Source organism: Pteropus medius, unplaced genomic scaffold, assembly GCF_902729225.1.
Source record: "Pteropus medius unplaced genomic scaffold, Ma_sr-lr_union100, whole genome shotgun sequence".
Lineage (NCBI taxonomy): Eukaryota > Metazoa > Chordata > Mammalia > Chiroptera > Pteropodidae > Pteropus > Pteropus medius.
In genome coordinates, this window is record NW_024349797.1 from 2,915,375 (window position 1) to 2,936,446 (window position 21,072).

At 38.2% G+C, this 21,072-nt stretch overlaps 1 protein-coding gene across 4 annotated transcripts in view; it reads right to left on the reverse strand.

The window, feature by feature from the left end:
- AREL1 (apoptosis resistant E3 ubiquitin protein ligase 1) overlaps positions 1–21,072 on the reverse strand; it is a 37,698-nt gene that overhangs the window by 11,853 nt on the left and 4,773 nt on the right. For 2 of the 4 annotated variants that reach the window (XM_039883805.1, XM_039883806.1), the window contains exons 2-8: positions 12,682–12,998; positions 7,050–7,110; positions 5,974–6,200; positions 4,817–5,054; positions 1,230–1,399; positions 809–989; positions 374–621 (exon numbers count right to left, since the gene is read on the reverse strand). In XM_039883805.1, the coding sequence (XP_039739739.1) occupies positions 374–621; positions 809–989; positions 1,230–1,399; positions 4,817–5,054; positions 5,974–6,200; positions 7,050–7,065 (1,080 nt within the window). In that variant the 5' untranslated portion in view covers positions 7,066–7,110; positions 12,682–12,998. The remainder of the gene's footprint in view (positions 1–373; positions 622–808; positions 990–1,229; positions 1,400–4,816; positions 5,055–5,973; positions 6,201–7,049; positions 7,111–12,681; positions 12,999–21,072) is intronic. The other 2 variants (XM_039883807.1, XM_039883808.1) reach the window with 2 other exon arrangements.

A 21,072-nucleotide genomic window follows, 5' to 3' on the forward strand; every position in this document is an offset into this window, starting at 1 on the left:
CAGTAATTTTTATAATAGTGAGAAATTTGTAATGGTTAAAGTAGATTTCTTTAAAACTCTACGAGCCATGCCTTAAAGTATCTTCTCAGAAGCAATCAAAGGGCAGAAAGCCACAGGTGCCCTAAAGCTCCAAGGCACACAGAATCTCTAGAGAGAGATTTAATCTAGTAAAAACCAAACATCTGCAACAGAAGAGATGGCACAATCTGCTGTTCAACTTTAAGTAGCTTCTCTTAGTATCCTAGAAACCCTGCAAGTCATTGACCTGGCCCTAACTCTCGAACTATTTATTACTCTGTGGTTTTTGTTATCAAATACGAATTACATGCAGGCTTGGGCAGAGGGATTTTGAGGCAAGAATGGGAGCTCTAACCTTTGGTGACACATAGCAGTACACCTTCTTCGGTTTCTTCACTTTCTCAGGGGTGTGACACTCAGAGGGTGACTCTTCATCTTCTTCCTCAATAGCTGTCGAAGGCCGGCGCTGGGAAGAGCTCATGTGCATGGGTGGAAGGTGCCATGGTGTGCTGGTACAGCTGGTAGCATTATAAAGATAAGCCTCAAAGTAGATGCTCACTCCTGAGGTGGACACATTGCGTTCGACAATATTCTTCTCATTCTCTGAAGCAGAACAAGGAATAAGGTTTAAAGTAGGAGTCAAAAGGGAAAGAAAATTACCAATCACTAGACCTTTGGTCCACAGGACTCTAAGTATGGCTCAAATAGCAAATGTTTGTGAGGCTGGTCAGAAGAGTACAGACAAGTGATCTGGGAATAGGATTAAATCACAGTTTTTCTTTCAACTCACCACTTAGGACAATAATGTCAAATTCGCCATTATTGATTGGCTGATTTTGGTATGAAATACAGGCATGGAAGCAGCCGCGAGAATGCAGAGTGAGTCGCAAGAACACCTGGCAGGTCTGCCTGTTGGATGTCACTGACTTCTCAAATGAGACACCAGTGCTCTCTTCTTCTTCAGGACCAAGCTATAGGAGGAAAACAAAGCATCACTAAACGTATAAAATTTTCTTTATTTGCACAGCCATTTACTCTTTACAAAGAACTTTCCTATCTAAGCTAATCTAAGTCTCACAGTTCCTAAGGAGAAAGGTATTGTCAGATGAAGGAAGGACAGCAAAGAAGTCAGGGAAGATTTAAGACATGGAAGTGAATTAGAAAGAATAAGAATGACAGAAAGGAGCACACAAAGAAGGGAAGCTGCTTACCTCGTGAATGGACAAACTGTAATTGTGCTCATCTCTCAAGGATGTAGAATTGTTGGTAGGGTTGTCATACTCATCTCGGGGCACTATTTGAAGGGTGTGCGGTTGCCCACAGGTCAACACGAGAGTAGAAAAATGGCACACGATTTTGGTCTTGGAAGGAACCACCATTCCTGGAATAAAGAAAATTGAATCTTAACATTTTAGAGAGGTGCTTTTCAGGGCACAAAGATCACTCAATCAGTTAGCTCTAAAGAGGTGAGTCTCAGCCCAACTTCAAGAGATAAACAGCACCATTAGGAGGCAGAGGAAAAAAAAAAAAAAACAAAGAGATTAAATCAAATAAACTTTGGGGAGTCGTTTTCACGAATTCCTAACCACTGCAGGCACTAAACAAAATGAAAAAGGTACCTGGAGAAAATAGAACTGAGAAGGTACAGACATAGTGCCTAGAATCCCACTGGGAACCTATGAGTAAGAGAGGCCTTAAAAATAAGTGCTGAACAATCACAAAACAAACAAAACACTCCCTAAAATTTAGATACAAGTCTAAAAAACATTTACAAGATTTGTATATGGAAAACTACAAGATGCTGATGAAAGAAATAAAAAGATCAAAATAAATGGAGAGATGTATCATGTTTATGAATCAGAAGACTCAACATTTTAGTAAAGACGTCGATTTATCTCAAATGATATAAAGGTTTATTTAACACAATTCTTATCAAAATCTCAATAAGATTTTTTGTAGCTCTAGACAATATTATTCTAAAATGTATATGGGAAGGCAAAGGACCCAGAATAGCTAAAATAATTCTGAAACAGAAGAGTGAGAAGAGTCAACTTACCCAATTTCAAGACTTATTATATAGCTATGGTATCAAGACTCTATAGTATTGGTAGAGGGATAAACACATTGATCAATGGAAAGAACAGAGAACCCAGAAACAGACCCCTACAAATATGCCCAACTCATCCCTGACAAAGGTGCAAAAGCAATGTAACAGGAGAAAGAAAGCGCCTTTTCAACAAATGGTGCTGGAGAAACTTGACGGCTGTATGTAAAAAAAATGAACCTCAACCCAAGTGTCATATACAAAAATGAACTAAAAATGGATCATGACAATAAATATAAAATGTAAAACTAATTTTTAGAAAAAAAATTGGAGAAAACCTTCAAGATCTAGGACCAGTCAGACTTCTCAGACACCAAAAGTATGATCCATAAACAAAAAAAAAAGATAAAATTGACTTTATCAAAATGAAAAACTTTTAAACTGTGAAAGACCCTATTTTAAGGGGATGAAAAGAAAAGCTGAAGATTGAGAGAAAATATCTGCAAACCACATATCTAACAAAGGACTACTATGTAGAATACATTTTTAAAAACTCGCAAAACTCAACAGTAAAAAACCAAAAAAATCAATTATAAATAGGGCAAAAGACATGAAAAGACATTTCACCAAAGTGGATAAAGTGGACACAGAGATGGCAAATAAGCACATGAAAAAATGTTCAACATCGTTACTATTAGGGAAATGCAAATTAAAACCACCACACACTTAGCAGAATGGCTAAAATGAAAAAGTGACAATATCATATGTTGACGAGGATGTGAAAAAACTGGATTATTCATACACTGTGATGGGAATGTAAAATGCTATAGGCACTCTCGAAGAGAGTTTAGCAGTTTCTTAAAAATACTAAGCATGCAACTACCACATGACCCAGCAATTGCATTCCTAGGCAATTATACCAAAGAAATGAAAATTTAAGTTCACACAAAATCCTGTACATGAATGTTCATAGGTTTATTCATAATAGCCAAAAACTGAAAAAAAGCCAAATATCCTTCAACTAGTAAATGGTTAAACAAACTATGGTATATTCGCCCGTGGAATACTACTCAGCAATAAAAAGAAACCAACTTGATACACTCAATAAGCTGGATGATTTTCCAGGGAATTCTACTGAGTAAAAAGAAGTTATATAACCCAAAGTTATATACTATATGATTCCACTTATATAACATTCTTGAAATTACATTTATAAAACTGGAGAACAGATTATAGACTGTCAGGGGTTAAGAAAGAGGTGGGTGGGAGAGGGAAATGGGTGTGGCAGTATGAAGGATCCTTGTAGTGATGGAAATGTTCTGCATCCTGATGGTATCGATGTCAACAACCTGGCTGTGATACAGTCCTATAGCTTTGTAAGATGTCACCATTGAGGGAAACTGGGCCAAGGGTACACCAGATCTCTGTATGATTTCTTACAACTGCATAAGAATCTATAATTATCTCAAAATAAAGAGTTCAATTTTAGTTTAAAAATAAAAGGGCTGGTACATATTATAAAGATATGAACTGTTCTCTATTGGTGCAAAGAGGTGGGGTGATAATTCATGTGAAAAGGACTCTGTGAGTGTGGCACTGAAACAAAGAAGGAGCTACATGGAGAGGGAGACAGCATGGGAGCTAACTGTCCAGCATCTTTCTCTGTTCTAAGAGAAAGAAAACTGAGGATTAGCCAAGTAAAGATACACAAATCTTCTTAAGGCACCTCTCATTATAGTTTGATCCCAAAAGGTTCCCAAGGTCTTATCATTTCTATGGCTAGCAAACTGGCCAGTATCCACCCTCAAAAGGAAGCCAAGGCAAGGCGCACAGGGCAGACAGGATCTCAACACACTCAACAGATATGCTGCAGAAGCAGGAGTACAAGATTATACTTTAAGGCTTCAAAATCGGCAAGCATCTATTACCTGGCATAAATGACACAAGGGGTGGCGGGGGAGTAGAGATAGAGGCCTCAATTCTTAGATACCAGACACTCAAGCAAACGCTTTTTAGTGAGAAGTAAAACATGTACTGGCAGCAAGGGTGGAATTAGAGTCAAGGTGCTTTTACTTGAAAAGGTTTCAAAAATCAGAAGAATTCACCTTTTGTCTATTCTGGCATTCTTATCCCTTAGGAACCTACCAGGCTGATGACCCAGCAATTCCACTCCTAAAGAGCTAAAAATGTGTCCACACGAAAACTTTTACACAAATGTTCACAGCAGCATTATACAGAGTAGCCAAAAGCAATGACCCCCAAATGTGCATTAACTGATGAATAATAAAACGTGGTATATCCATACAATGGAATATAATTTGGCAATAAAAAGAAGTGAAGTACTGATTCCTGCTACAGGATGGATGAACCTTAAAAGCATTATGCTAAGTGAAACAAGCCCATCACGAAAGGCCACATATGTTATGATCACACTGGTATGAAATGTAAATAATAGAGTAGTAGCCAGAGTAGGCCAATCCAGAGGCAGATTATTGGTGGCCTAGGGCTCGGAGGTTGGGGAAAATGGGGAGTGACTGCTAATGGATACAGGTCATGAGGTAATAAAAATGCTCTAAATCCAATGTGGTGATAGTTGTACAACTCTATGAATTTAAAAAAACATTAAATTGTACAGTTTAAATGAATGAATTACATGGCATGTGAATGCCATGTAATTCAATAAAGGCATTATTTTAAAAAGAAAGAAAAAGGGAAAGAGGGAGGGAGAGAAAGGGAAAAGAAGACAGAACATACCAGGCTGAAAAATCTTGTAGTAGGGACTGTAGGCTACATTTAAACCACCAAGTTTCACTGAGATTTCGTAACGTCCAGCCCTGCGCACAGTGAAGGCCACCTTGACCACGTTGGAACTGGGCTCCTGGAGGACTTCCTGAGTCACTGGAATTTCCACTGCTAGCTCAACATGAGAGATGTGAACTCTGAGTCCCACAGGCCGATGAGCGGGGAAAGGCTGCCCATTCTTATAGAATAACTGCAGTGGGGAAAAGAGTACCCATTAGTGAGCACGGAGAGAAAACCATTTCCCATCTAACTCAAAAGAGTGGGGAGAGAGGAAGTAGCTGATAAAACCCAGTATCCACCCACTCCTACAGTCCTGCAGACACAGGGAGAAACACATTCTCTCAATACTTCAAGGAAAACCATTAAATCATGAACAAATTCTTCATATTTTGAGAAAGGGGAAAGATGGACCATTATTATTAATTTCGGCTCAACATTTCTGAACCACGAATGCTGCTGCCTCATCTGTCTTACCAGCCCTTTTTATTATCTTATCACTGTTAACCCAAAGGTAAATGTAAGTCAATGGGTACCACTGGCACTGAGTGAACCAAAGCACCAGGCAAGGCTAGAAGGGTTCGGGCTATCATGGCAAGCATAATGCTACAGTGGAGAAGTCGTCACAGGTGGCAGCAACTATTTCTCTAAAGGGCCAGAGTAAATTTTTTTGGCTTTATAGGTCATACACAGCTATTCAATTGTGGTTAACTACTCAAGTGTGAAAGCAGCCATAGGCAATAAAGGCAGATGAATGGGTGTGGCTTTGTTCCAATAAAACTGTATTTATAGAAATAGGAGGTGCACTTGATTTAACTCTTGGGCTATAGTTTGCCAACCTCTGATCTACAACACTTACTCTTTCCAGTAATATTTTTCTTATTTTGAAAAGGTAACATTAAGCTTTATACATCGTCACAGCTAAGTACCCAAATGATAGAGAAATTCACTGACTCTTCAAATATTAACAATTCCCAAGTTCCTGGGAGGGACTGAAAAACAAGGGAAAATGTTAACATTCCAGGCCAGCACCACCAACAGACTGAACTGGGCTCTGGAAAGCAAGTGACTCAGAAACCCCAATGGGTAGGGAGACAGAAACATTCCCTTACATGCACTCGGAAGGCCATGCTGTGGCCCACCTCATAGGGGTCCTTCCAATCCCAGGAGACTTTGCAAGACCGGGGATCCAGGTAATTTCCCCGCACGTAGTCATAAATAGTCCGATCCCCTCGGCGCTCACGGTCCTCATGCTGGAGAAAGCTGACTACACGTGCGGCGAGCTCAAAGAGAAACTTAATTGTGAAGAAGAATGCAACCACAGACACTGTGATTCCACCTATGTAAAAGAGAGAACATACAGACACCTGCCAGTTATACATGACAACTTCTCATTATGGCATAGGTAACCATCTCTCAAAAATTAAAGAGTTAAGACGAGATAGCGAGACTTCCAAAGAAACACTGTACTGGGCTTACCTCTGTGGGTGAAGAGAGAAACTTCTATACAAGAGCTCATGTGCAACAGTCCTTGGGCCAAATCCCACCCACTGCCTGTTTTTGTAAATAAAATTTTACTGGAACACAGCCCTATCCATTCATTTACATATTGTCTAGGGCTGCTTTTGAAGTAAACCAGCAGAATTTGGTAGTTGTGACAAAGACTGTACAGGCTGGGAAGCTGGAAATATTTACTCTTTGGCCCTTTATAGAAAAAGTTTGCCAACAATTGTTCTCTACCATGGACCACAAATAATGCCCACCCCCAACCTTCCTACATGCGGTGGGCCCCCACAGAAGTAGTAAAAATAACGTGCATTTTATTCTTGCCATTTGGAAGCCCTCCCCGACTCCTACCAGAGTTAAGGGTTCCCTCAAACTCCTATACATTCATCTACTGTAACTGTTCTCCCCCTTGACCATCTCCCCCTCCATGGTATGAACTTCTTGAAGGCAGATTTTTGTCTTATTCGACTTTGACTCTGCAGGAAACAGTGTCTGGCACTGACTATAATTACTCAATAAATATTTCCCAAATGAATGACTTCCACTGCCAACTCTGTGAAGGTACTTTCCGGCACAACTGGAAATATGTCCAAATCTATTTTCAAGTAAAAGAGACAGAGGCAAAAAGGATGTAAGTGTCCCTAACGAACAGATAATAAAGAAAGCTCTTTCCATAACATACCAATAACGTAAAACATCAGGTCCCTTCAGTGACAACAGACAGCCAAGGATCACAGCTGCAGCTGCAAAAGAAAACCTGTTCAGTTTTTGTTCCAGCCCTTTTTTACAGCCATCTCTGCTTGTCAAGTGCCCTATGTCACACTTCAAAGAAACAGAGACTGCATCATTCCCTAAAGATTTCTCATCTATTGACCACCCTAGGAATACCACAAACAGCCACTTGCTTAATTGCTAATTACAAAATGTAATAACATGGCTTTTATCTTAGCTCCAGGGCCCCAAAAACAGTTTCCCTCCCCCATACAAAGTAGTGCCAATTAACACAAGCAAAAAAGAAAATAGAGTCACTTTCCTCTCATATTTGCCTTCTGGAAGTATTTCATCTAAGTAGAAATAGTTATATAAAATGTGGATTTTTTTTTTTAATGTGGATTTTTAAAAGCAAGTATTATCATCATCATGTTGGCATTATATAATTAAAATGAACTCTGGGTCATCCCAATAACAAGCAGTGGGCATGTTAGAGAAGTCATTTTTGCTGTTACCAATCAGACAAACTAATGGGCCCTGTGAAAGATGAGCTCAGCAGAAAGGCCGAGGAATAAGAGGAAGAAACTGTACTTCTCATCCTAAGTGATGCCTGCCAAGGTCAGAACAATTTAAATGGAGGCGAGAGTTTGAGGGGAAACTTTCAGTTATTAAACTTGTATCCAGAATAAGACTTCAATCATCATCACTCATTTAACTACCCAAGGTACTGTCAAGGAAAAACGCAACATACACTAATATTCATATCTTATCACTGAGTTTTGACCTTAGTAATGCTCTCCATTCTACAATGCACCGAATTCATTCTTTCTTTTAGAGTCAATGTAATATATTAAGGGTATCAATGTTATCTCAACCCACACCTTTTATCAGCCAAGCACTAGAATGTTACTTAGAGCAGGGGTCCCCACCCTCCAGGCTGTGGACTGGTACTAGTCTGGGGCCTGTTAGGAATCGGACTGCACAGCAGGAGGTGAGCAGCAGGTGAGTGAGTGAAGCTTCATCTATATTTGCAGCCGCTCCCCAGCACTAGCATCACTGCCTCAGCTCTACCTCAGATCATCGGGCATCAGATTCTCATAGGAGCAGCAGTCTCTGGTGCCAAAAAGGTTGGGGACCGCTGACTAGAGATAAGACAGCTAAAAACTTATAGGGTCAGATTTGGGAGGGACCAAAACAACTTTTTTTTTTTTTTAATAGGATATGCTTTCATGTCTGATCGTGCTGGAAAATTTTAAGAGAGAAAATGGTCCTTAGTTCATTTGATAACAATTAGTTCATTTGATATACTCAATGGAATCCACAAAGAGTAGGTAATTGGAGAAATGACCATGTCAAGTTTCATAGAAATCTGTACTTAGACTGGTGTCTAAAGTCCTACCAGAAAAGAAATCCACACGGGGAACAGTAGCATTGTCAATACACATGAATTAAGCTGCTCCCAAAAGGGTCTATCATAAAGAGAGAACATTTAGAAACAGACCCAATGTTTAGGATCACAATTATTGATCCTCCCTCTCAAACAAGTATCTTATCTCCTGGGACTCTGCTGAAAAGCTGCTATCGCCTCTCAAAAAAGCATCTGTCTGCATCTTGCAAGATGTACTAGATGACTTGGATGGACCCAAACTGTTTAACTTTAGTCTTAGGTACTCTAGTTAGATGCCATCCAATCTGATCCTGGATGTGAAACTTCTGGCCCTTGGCAAAGTAACAGCACTTAGTAGAACATGTATATGTGGCTGATGTTATAGAACTTATGGTCTCAAGTCTCTTGCTTCTTGATGGAACAAGAGCAATGACAAATTTATGGCACATGTCATAACTGGGAAAATTCTGTGTACTAATTCTGACAGCTACAACAACCTTTTCTGAAAGAGGCAGTTGACAAGCAGTAAGTCAGAAGCCTAAAGACCAGTTTCAGGGCTGTAACTGTGTGATCTGTCTATGCTTCAGAATTCTCGATGCTGTAAAAAGAGTTGAGACTTAATAATTTCAATGCACCATCTCCTTTAGTGTGATAGGACTTCAATATAACTGCTTACAGCCATCAAGACTCCAAAATCAAACAGTATAACAGAGGGTATAATATAGAGGATGAGGGCATGGACTTTACAGCTAGACCACCGGGGTTCAAATCCATTCTCTGCTACTCACGATGTGACCCTGGACAAGTTATTTAATCCCTCTACAGAATGCCAGTTACCTTATCTGTCAAATGAGGATAATATCTGTGTGTACGTCATAGGGCATTATGAAAATTAAATGAGTTAACACATATAAACAGCCTAGAAGAGTGCCTGGCATACAGTGAGTTCTCAGTTTTAATTATTATTATAATTATTAATAGTAGTAGCAGCATCACTACTGCTTTGCTTTAGAGCTAACAGGAAACTCAGGGACCCTTTCTATTGGCCCACACTTTCTTCAATGGGAAATGCATAAGAATTACAAAAGACACAGTTTCTCTTTTACTTAAAATCCCTGCCTACGTGGGAATTCTTTATACTATTCTAACTTTATGTCTGCAATTTTTTCATAATGGAGTTAAAATTCATCCTAAAACAATTCATCCAACAAATACTAAGTACCTACTTAATGTTCCAGGTACTGGGGAAATGGTGTGTAATAGTCACAGTCTCAGTTCTCAATAAAGTGGCAGTAATGAACCTGACCTTGTTGAGTCCTTGTCTATTTTTTCCCCATTTGTTTCTCTACCAAATCATCACCACTGATCTAGATCACCTAGGCCTTTCTAAGTAGTCAATTCTACACTTCTATTCCAATTCCCTTTATTTAAAACTCAGCATACCAAATAATGCTTTTTTTCCCCCCAAACAACTCTCCTTGAAACCTCCTTGTGACATGACCAGAGTATTAGCTCTGTCAATTCATCACTCATTGATTTGACCTTTAGAAAGTATCTCACTTCTCTATAATAATTCTCAAAACCCCCTAATGAAATTTACCCATCTCCCAATTTTACCCATGATCACATTCTGGACTTGCTTTCCTTCTACATTTTCCCTTCTGGTTCTTTCTGAATGCTGTCACAAAGCCTCCCTAGCTCTGTCTTTGGGCACAGGGTTTCCTTTTAGAGTGACCCATCAAATAGCTTTTAATTCAGATTTCACTTTCTCAGTAGGCATTTTTTGTCCTCTTACTGACCCTATTGTGCTCTGTCTGCCTTGTCTCTGCTCCCATCCCACTCTATAGTATTCTCCTTGGCCCCATTTATGCTATTCATCCTATGATCTATCCAAATCAAATCCTTTACATTTTTACCTATAAGCTCTGCAATGTCCCATTTCCATGCCTTTGCAAAGTCATTTCCTCTGCCTAGCCTATTCTATCCCCTCTCAGCCTATCCATGAAAAATCTCCTAATCCTAAAGTCTAGGGAAAAGTCTATCTTCCCTCTCTGAAATCTTCTCTGATTCTCAACTTAAGAAATTCTTTATCTCTTCTGAATTCTCACACTACTTTGTTTTTATTTACCTTATACTACTTATATTCTTTTAGTTCCCTGTTTTATTTTCCATTTCAGAGTGGTAAATAACATGATGGAAAAACTAATCTTTAAAATTCTCCACAGCATCCAACATGATTGCACATAGTAATTGCAATAAATATGAATAAAATATCTGCTGAAAGGATAGTGTCAAATGTCTGTTCTTCATTCAGAATGTTTAAGGATCAGGAATTTTCCAAATAGGACCTTCCTTTCATTTTTTTTTAAACTTTTTAAAAATTGTTTATTGGGGTAACATTGGTTAATACAATTATTATATAATTTTCAGGTGTACATTATAATTTGACCACCCAAAATCCAGTTTCCTTCAGCTACCATACATCTGATCCCCTTTACCCACTTCGGCCCCCTCCTACTCTCCCCACATTTGACCCCCCCTACCATGTCTACCTCCCACCTCCTCTCACACCTCCTACCTTCTGGTAACCACTAGTCTATAGTCCATGTCCATGAGTCACCGTTTGTTTGCCCTGTTCATTTGTTGCTTTTAGGTTTATATCCCACATATAAGTGATATGTGATTTTCAACTTTTTCAGTCTGGCTTATTTCGCTTAGCATGATTATCTTGAGGTCCATCCATGTTGTCGCAAATGGCAGTATTTCATCTCTTCTTATGGCTGAGCAATATTCCATTGTATATATGTGCCACAGCTTCTTTATCCAATCATCTATTGTAGGACACTTCAATTGCTTCCATGGGACCCTCCTTTTAGATATAGTTTTTAAAGACTTCTCCAGTTAGCAGTACGTTCATTTGAGCCAGGGATTATAAACTCTTCAGACCAAAAATTGCCAATTTACTTCAGTTCTACAAGTAAGTATCAAATGCCTAGAGTCATGAGTTCTCAAGCATGGCATGGTATCCAGTTTTACAGTCTTCCTTATCTTGAGCTGTTTTCTACAACAGTTTTCACAGCTCCCTCTACTTTCTGCTGCTCATACTTCTCCTTCGTAAAATTATTTTGGAACTCTTCCCCAGTCAAATTCAAGCACAAAGAAGCAGTACATTAAGTCTTCACCATACTATTTCATGCAATTCAGTTATACGAATATTTTATTTGTTTTCAAATTCATCTCTTTAGCGTCCTTGCCCTTATACAATTCATCAAACTGTGATACCCTAAGCTTGCAGAATAATAGTAGTATGTAGCAGTAAGTTAATAATTTACAATCCCATTATTGATCCACATACCATGGGCCAAATGCTGCACTGTTTCACATGTTAGCCTAAGTAATTGTCACTATTGGTAAAACTGCATTATTATTATTTTACAAAATAAAAAAAATCTGGGCTTAGAAAACTTAATTTGCTGAACATCTCCCAGCTGGTTAAGTGACAGAGCTGAGACTCAAGCCTGTGTCTAATTGTGAATACCAATGTTCTTAACCTCATACAACACCGAATCATGAAAAGAATGGAGTCATAGGAAGAGTGAAGTATTTGAGAAAAGATTTAAGAAAACAGGTAAAAAAAAAGTATGAAAAACATTACCCAATCATGCTGTGAGAATCTTACTATTAGGCTAAAATTAGAAAGATAAATGCTTATGGCCTTTTAAAAAATCTTTTGAAATAAAAATAAAGTATGACAGAGAAAAATGGAATGCAGTACCAACTATCAAATGCAGAAATATCACTTGCTTACTAAAAAATCTGGGGCAAGCTGTTTAATACTACCATACTTTGGCTCACATTACCTAGAAAAGCAGGGAAGAGGGGAATACTTGAAAATACCTGTCTCAAAAGAATGTTAGAAAGATGACTGATATATATATTCTGAAACTCTGCTTTTTGGGGGGAGTACAAAGATTTATAATTACATCATCAAATAAATTTTAGCCCCAACATTAAAGATCAGCTGTGAAAAAGTGATATCCCAGAAATGGAGTATTTATTTCTTTATCGCCAAAAATGTCCTACGGAAGCAAAGGCAATTCGAACCAACACTGTGCACTTCAACAGCTTGTTCTTGCTGAAAAGGCAAGGAACTGGGCACTGAGTCCATGTTCTGCATCCCAGTAACAAGTGAATCTTAACTAGGCTATTGACTTACCTTCAAACGAGGGCCCATGTTCTGAGAACCAAGTGGAGCACTCCTATTCACCAACGCAGGTAACTTGGCCCTTTCACCTTGTCTTCAACTTCCACATGAGAGAAAACAGCTGCAAGGTCAACAGAAAGTGTCTGTCCATCAGACCTTCACGGAGGGTGTGTCACAGAAGCAGATGGTTAATGTTCCTGGCATAAACTAGATGACTTCCAGGGTGTTGAAATATAACCCAAAAATATATCATCCCTGGGCTTCTCTCTAGTGAAGGGCACAATCAACTGCTGAAGGAGGCATCTGTTCAGCTGCCTCAGGATCCCACCCTACAAAGAAAAAAGGGTCTGTTAAATAGGTTTTTACTTCTGAAAGAGCATCCCCAGAAAACAAAAAAGAGGAAGTAGAAACCCCAGGACACTAAAAATAACCAAGGGCAGGTAAACTCTGACCAAGTTTTCCCAATTAAAACTCCACAAGAAAAGTCAAATGGCAATCTCTCTGCCCAAACTTTGTCACTCCAGAAGGAAGCTCCAGTACTTCAGTTGATCTCAATCCTTCAGTATAAGCAAACTAGAGCACAGATTTAGAGTGAGCCTCATCACAACAACATGCCAGGTTTCAGTTTAATGGGTCTGGCAACAAGGTGAAGAGAAATGAGGAAATTGAGACCTTTTCTCAAGATTACACTCAATAAGTAGTAGAGCTTAGTCAAACCCAGTCAACCTGGACCCAGAATCCATGCTTTTAATGACTACTCTACTGCCTCTCTACCATGGGAAACCAAGAAAGAAAACACAAAATGCTAATAAGAGCACAAGAACAGAATGAGTGAAGGCCAGTAGATCAAACAAGTTGGCAAACTTTTATAATTAAAAATAAATAAGTATATGTATTTACTTTAAAACATGGTGACAGATTTGCCAAGTACATGAGCCAAAACCTGGGTCAACTAGCAATTGGAAACAGCTTAAAAGATCTGCAAACATGAGAAGTTACATAAACTATAAGAGATCCATTAGAATGCTATATAAGCATTTTAAAAATAACACTTTTAAAGAATAACAACACAAGGAAATGCTCACAAATAAAATGTTAAGTGAAAAAGCAAGCAAAAATTATTTACATAGCATGAACCCAATTTTTAAAATATTACATTACACAAAGAAGACTGGGTGGAACAATGCAAAACTGTTAACAGTGGCCATCTCCTGGTGTATGGAATTACAAATAATTTTTATTTTCTATCTGTACCTTTTAGTGTTTTCCAAATTCTTAATGATGCAAGAATATACAAAAAGTTTCTATTTCTGGAAAATACTTTTTTTTCTAAAAGAAGAAAAGATTAGGCAAGTTGTCTTTTTATCAAATAAAGAAACAATATCAAAAAAATAGCTAAAGATAATAGAATGCACTAAACTTTTATATCTACTCATTGTGATCTTAGTGGGCCTCCAACCTTGTGATCAGCTATTTCATTATTAAATCAAATAACTACTAGTTCTATCATCTTTACTGTGCCCCACCGTGAACTATACCACGCTTTACCTCACCACCCACCCCACCCGACCTCAATGCCTCAGTGTCTCTAATGAGCTTCGAGACTCAATTCAAGCACTGCCACCTTTCCTAGGCCCCTCTGAGAGCTTCCCCCACACAGGGCAAAACTAACCACCTCATTCGTTGTTATACACCTATGCTGAAGATACCTCTAATATAGCATTTATTAGTCTGTATTATAATTATTTGTTTTTACAGTAGTTTCTCCTAATGGATTGTAGGTTTCCTGAGGACACTGACTGGGTATTACACATCTTTGCCTCTCAGTGGCTAGTATAGTGTTCAGAGTCTATCTCAGAGCCTGTACCCCACCCCCAAGTGATTGCTAGGCATGTTAAAATTAGAGAAGCATGGTCTAGACTCTAGAGCAGTCACTATTACCTCTAACAGGCTCATAGGTAATGCTGATGCTGCTGGTCTACAAATCATGCTTTCAGGAGCAAAGGTCTAGAGCAGGAGTTGGCAAACTACAGCCTGCAGGCCAAATCCAGACAGCCACTTGTTTTTGTTTAAAAAAAAAAAAAAATGAATGCAGCCAAGTTCATTAGTTTACATGTTCTCTATGACTGCTTTTGCACTACAACAGCAGAGCTGAGTAGCTGCAGCAGAGATGTATGGCCTACAGAGTTTTCCTATCTGATCCTTTACAAAAAAAGTTTACTAATCTCTGGTGTAGCGGTTTAGTCTTAAAGCTGTATAACTGCCTTATATAAATGAACTCATTTTAATAAATAAAAAAAACATAAAATAATTTTTTTCCAGTTCCACTATACCCTCTTAGGAAAAGAGCTATAAAACTTCCAACATTATGCAAATGTTTCTCCTGGCTAATTTCAACTGTTATTTAAAAGCTTTATGCCTCCCATGCCCCAAATAGGAATTTTATATAATCATTTCCCAAAGTACGTGTTTCATACAAGCACACTTGCATTTCATCAAAGCTATAATCTCCTAAAACCAGTACCTCAGGAACCAAATACTATATCTGGGTTTCTAAAATTATTATAATAAATATCACTGATTCAGTCTCTACTTTTAAAGTGCTGTTCTAAAAAGGTGTGAAAAAAATGACATGAAAGTCCACTTAGAATTCTGGTGAATAAAGAGGTAGTGGCAGCACACAGGAGTTCCAAATATCACCCACTGAGTTCACAAAACAAGACAGGACAAAAGAAAGTTGTTGGCTTGGTCAGATGTAGTCTCCAGCATTTTCTACACAGAAGCACCAGCCATGAGTCCAGGTAAATCAAATTAAAAAACCAAATCATTCGATTAGCAAAAGGGCCACAGGTTAGGGGTCTAACTAAGAAGGTTCCAAGAAATAAAGTTTACCATCAGATACTTTAGATTATTAGTTTATATTTTCCTTTGCTTAATTTCACCCTTGGTTTATCTCCTTACCCCAAAATCCCACCATAAAAGATTGCCCTTCCCCATCAAGTTTATAATCTTGAGATATTTATACAGTCGTGTATTCCTGCTATCTTGGTTCAGCCAAGTTATACAGTTTTCATTTATATTCTTTCCTCATCAGTCAGCCCCTCCAGTCTCTTAATCATTCCTGTGGGTCTTCTGTGAACTCTCTCCAGCTAGTCCCCAGTGATCTGGTAATGAGGTGCCTCCAACTGACTGCAGCCTTCCAGGAACAGCCGCGTTAGTCAGAACAGGATGAGCTCACCCTCCTCAGTTCCATGACATAATACTCCTGAGTAGACAATCCCCCAAATCACAGAAAGCTAGAATGCTGCCGCATTAGACTATAACCCTATCCCTGCTTCCCAGATTTGGGCATTGGGGCATGCCAGAATGTGCCAGAAGTCAGAAGATAAATGACATATGTTCCTGCGCATCTAGTTCCTAGAGAATGAGGGGGGCGAGGAGAAGAAAGCATTTTCATGTTGAAACAAATCCATATATAATAAAATAGAATAGAAAATATGCATGAATTTCTAAAGGTGAAACATGGATATGTTCAAAGTATTCATAGACATTTTGTTCTAGAGGCAGAAAGGCTGCTTGCGGTTCTGTTCCCAGCCCCCACAGGGTTCTATACCCACTCTCCTCTTCTACTAGAGGTACCTGAGCTTAAAAATGTGAAAAGCATATAACTGCCACTCAATTTCTAGTCTATTACCCCATTACCACCTATCTTATATACTCACATTTTAAATAGAACTATTTTTTATGTTCCCTCATCCTTAGATATCTATGCTAAAATAATTTACTAAAACATCGTATATGCTAAAACATAGGAAATTTACTGTAATTCACTATCAACATCTTTAGGTTCTTCTGTATCATTCATTCTTCATTTCATACTTCTTGAGCATTTACTATATGCCAAAAGCTAAAGTCACAAGATAAATAAGACAGGCTGAGAAATAGACAATTTATGTGGCAAGTATCACAAAAGAAGAATAATGTGTGGTGGGCAAAGGACGGAAAGAGGTAACTTTGCCTGAGAGAGTGGGGAAATTTTCACAGGAGAGACAATAGAGCTGTTATTTAAGAATGAGTAAGCATTGGCAAGGCAGGAGGAAAAAAGACTAGTATCCTAGGCAGAAAGAACAGCATAAGTAAAAGAAAGTACTGAGTCAAGAAAGGGAGTGATGGAAAGCTCAGCATTATGAATGCACGGTGTCTAAAACAGCACCTGGAACCGAACTGGGATGACTGACTCCAAGTAGAGTACAGTGTAGTGGTCGAGAGCATGAGATTTACCACTGATTGACAAGCTACTTAACATCTCTTCAGTTGCCTCAGATGTAAAATGAAGATGCATTTTACACAAAATGAAGAAGAGTTAGAGTAAGCAGACAGAAATGAGCAGGAATGAGAGAAACCCACAGGGCACAGATATGGTCACCATGAGCCCTGTTAGGCCCTTAGAGGGGCACAAAGCCCACGACAGCCTGACCCAGAGACACAGGTGGTCTTTCCCACAAAGACACACGTGCAGATCATGCCCAGTTCACCTTTGGCCTAATTCTTCTCTTATTATACAGCTATTGTAACAAATTAGCATTGCAGTTAACACTATACCCATCATGCATCTGACGCCATGACAGTTCTGCAAAACTCAAACATGGCAAGAAAAAGGGTATCTCCCTGATTCCAAGAAAAACCACCTTCTTTGTATGAAGAGACCACCCCCAAGATCATGAATATTCCACCCCTTAGTTACATGAACAGGTAAAACCCTCAAACTCACAAAAAGTCAGGGGCTTTTAAGAGTGTACTTTTGCTTCTAATAAACTTGAGCTGTTGCTTCATTGCCTTTACTCATGACGTTGACAAGATGGTTGGCCAACTGCCTGGTGACAGAAAGAATTCAGCTGCTCTAGGTGGGGCCAGACTTAGAGTATAAGGGAAAGGTAGACTGAGACTGGAAACTCTTTCCAGGTGTCTCGGCACTATAGGAGTGCCTCGAGAGATATGGCTCTATGTACAAACCAGGCTGCTGGGTTGCCTGGTTATGATTGCAGTTTGTACCCAAGCCATGGCAGCCTAACCTGCAATAAATGAGGAAGATGGCACTGAGTATACCTGAGGAACTAACTCATTTTCCAAATGAATTCCACTGGAAACAATGACAACAGCAATCCAAAATACTAAGTTTTCTGGTGCTTTTCTAAGTATGATGCTAAGAACAAAAATCTACCTTTTTTGAGAATGTATTATAGGCCAGCACTGTTTGAAGTACTTCATGTATTATCTCATTTAACTCTCCATCAACCATATAAGGTAATCATATTATTATCCATATTTTATAAAGAAATAAAGGCACAGAGAGCTAAAATAACTTGCCTATAGTCACCTAGTTGACAACTGAGTGACCAAGAAAATGACTAATCATAGAATCCTAAGGGGACCAATCTTAAATGTACTCTCCTCCCCACTCCACCCCGCCAAAAAAGAGGAGCTAGCAAAGAAGAGTGAGAAGTAACAATCAGAGGACAAAAATTATAAAAGTGGTTTATTGGGGACAAAAGAGGGCGATTATTTCTAGAAATTTTTAGTCAACAGTATTAGACCAAGTAAAAATTTAAGCCAGAGGGGGGATTCAAAATCAGCTCCCCAAGGCTTTTCTTTACTTAGAACTCTCATTTTCTGATCTAACAACTTCAACTAAAAATTTTATCTTATTTCCATCTGTTTTCATGAATAAAAATTTTAACCTAAACCTGACCAAACACTAATAACTAGTAAGCTCTCCGCAACTCAATTCAGTGATACTATTATTTCAATATTGTTTTAGCTCCTATAACAAAATCAGATCCAAACTAATCTGAATCCATTCTCTAATCCTGCATAAATCACTGGCAAAAATTTTGTCGAAATCAGCTTTGATTTATATATAGTAAGTCACCAATTTAAAGAGTTTTGACAACTGTATATGGTTATGATATAAAACATTCATTATCCCCCAAGTTTCCTCATGATTCTTTATAGTCAGTCCCCCTCCTCCAACTCCCTGCACGACCACTGGTGCGCTTTCTATCACTATGGTTTTGCCTTATACAGAATGTCATATAAATGGCATCATATACAGAATGTAGTCTTTCGTGTGTGGCATTTTTTTCACTGGACATAATGATTTTTAGATCTGTACATGTTGTTACATGTATTGGTAGTTCATTTCTCTTTATTGCTGTGTAGTAGGCCATTACATAGACATACAACAATTTGTTTACCCATGCGCCAGCTGAAGGACATTTGAGTTCCATCCAGTTTGGGGCTATTATGGGTAAAGCTACTATGAACATTCAAGTACAAGTCTTTGTGTGAACATGTTTTCATTTCTCGTGAGTAAATAACTAAGAGTGGGATTGTTAGATCATATGTTAAGTATATATTTAACTTATAAGTAACTGCCCAGCTGTTTTCCAGAGTGGCTATCCCACCTTGCATTTCCACCAGCAATGGAATTCATCAGCAAGGGGGTCCACCAACAATAGCACTATCAATCTTTTAAATCTTACCCATTCTAACAGGTGTGAAGTGGTATCTCATTGAGATTTTAATTTGCATTTCCCTAAGGACTAACAATATTGTTTTCCCAATGATACTATCTTTACATGTTCTTTTTGGCTAAGTGTGAATCTTCTTTGTTATCTCAAAGTATTACCATTTTTTTAAATTGAGCTGTTTGTCTTATTATTGAGTTGTAAGAGTTCTTTATATATTCTGAATATGAGTCCTTTATTGGAGATACGTTTGGAAAATATTTCCTAGGGCTTCTTTTTTCATTTTCTTAATAGTTTTGTTTAAAAAGAGAAATGTTTTTAATTTGATGAAATCCAATTTACCAAATTTTTCTTTTATAGTGTATTTTGTGTCATTTTTTTAAAAAAAATCTTTGCCTAACTCAAGGTCATAAAGATTTTCTTCTGTTTTCTTCTAGAAGTTTTATCTAAAAGTTTCACAAAAGAAAATCTCTTCCCAAAAATTTTAATGAGTTTTAAAACTCCTGAATTCCACTTCTCATGATTAGTTATTCAGTTTTATTATCCCTTTCTGTTGAATTCAGCTTCCCACATTAGCAAGCGCTATTTAAGTCTATTTCAGAATTTTGAAAGATTTTTATCTTTTAAGAGATTTTCCCCTTCTTCAAACTAATAAATGGCATTTCTAAATTTAGCCAGGGTTTTAGTCCCTCAGTTCTCCTCAAAGTGATATAAAACCTCTGGACCCCTCCAAAACCCAGAGTATGCACCTTCAAGTTAAGCCAAGGACAATGAACTACTTACCCTTCTGGCTTTAAAGAGAAGCTTTTATAAGATCATTCTCACCATACTGAGTCACTCTAACTTCGTAGGAGGCTGGAAAAAGTTATCCTCACTCACTGGTTAAAAGAAAATTTAGGCCTATAAAGGTTAAGTTCACCAAGATAATAGCACGTTTTTATACTCAAAATGTATACTTCAGACTCGAAATGAATAGTATACATGAAAGTATAGTTTAGATTCAACTGCCAGCCCCCTCCCCCACCCTGAATACAGTTTACCATTCTCAGCACACTTCAGAGAAAGTAGAAAAATGGATTCGAAGCTAATATGAGTAAAACAGAGAGAAGTGACAGTTTATTGTTGCTCGTTTTATAACTCTGTAAGATGTCTGAAGAAAAACAAAACAGAAAACTGGTTCATCTATGCTCCTTTCACAGTCTTAGTCTAAATCAAGAAAATAGCAGTTTCGATTTACAATTCCCTCCTATCCTGATGTTTTTTCTACTTACCAAACTGACACTACTGTGCCTGATCCACAGAATTAGGACGGGCCCCTGTGTTCCCATACCATGGCAGTTTTTATGCTAAGGTGACCCTGGGCCACTGAATCTTGGCGATAACAGGAAAAATTTTAAACTAATTCTCTGAATCTGACAAGCCGTCTCCCTCAATAAGTCTAGGAAGTTGTTATTTCATTAACTGTGCATGAAGTGGCAGGCAAACGGCCAGACCTACAGCCCAGGAGGGTGGAACTGGAATTGTCACACATATACTTAAAAGCTAACAAAATTGCTACCTCTATTACCATCCATTACTTTCAACGCTACACCTATTTTTAAGGAAAATTATTTATATAATCAAAAAGAAGAGCAAACTTAAATGAGCATTTCTGTTGCTCTTTGTTTAGGATTCCAGGAAGACATACTCAACTAGCCACAGAAATGGCATATAAATGAGATATAATTTATATATAGTAAAAGTCACTATAAGATGGCTTGATTTGAAGGAGAAACAACATGTACGGTATTCAAAACAAAACTTCCGTTGACCTAATAATCAATGTTACCAAAGCAAGGGTTAATTTCTTCAAATGTGTATTAATAACCATATTAAT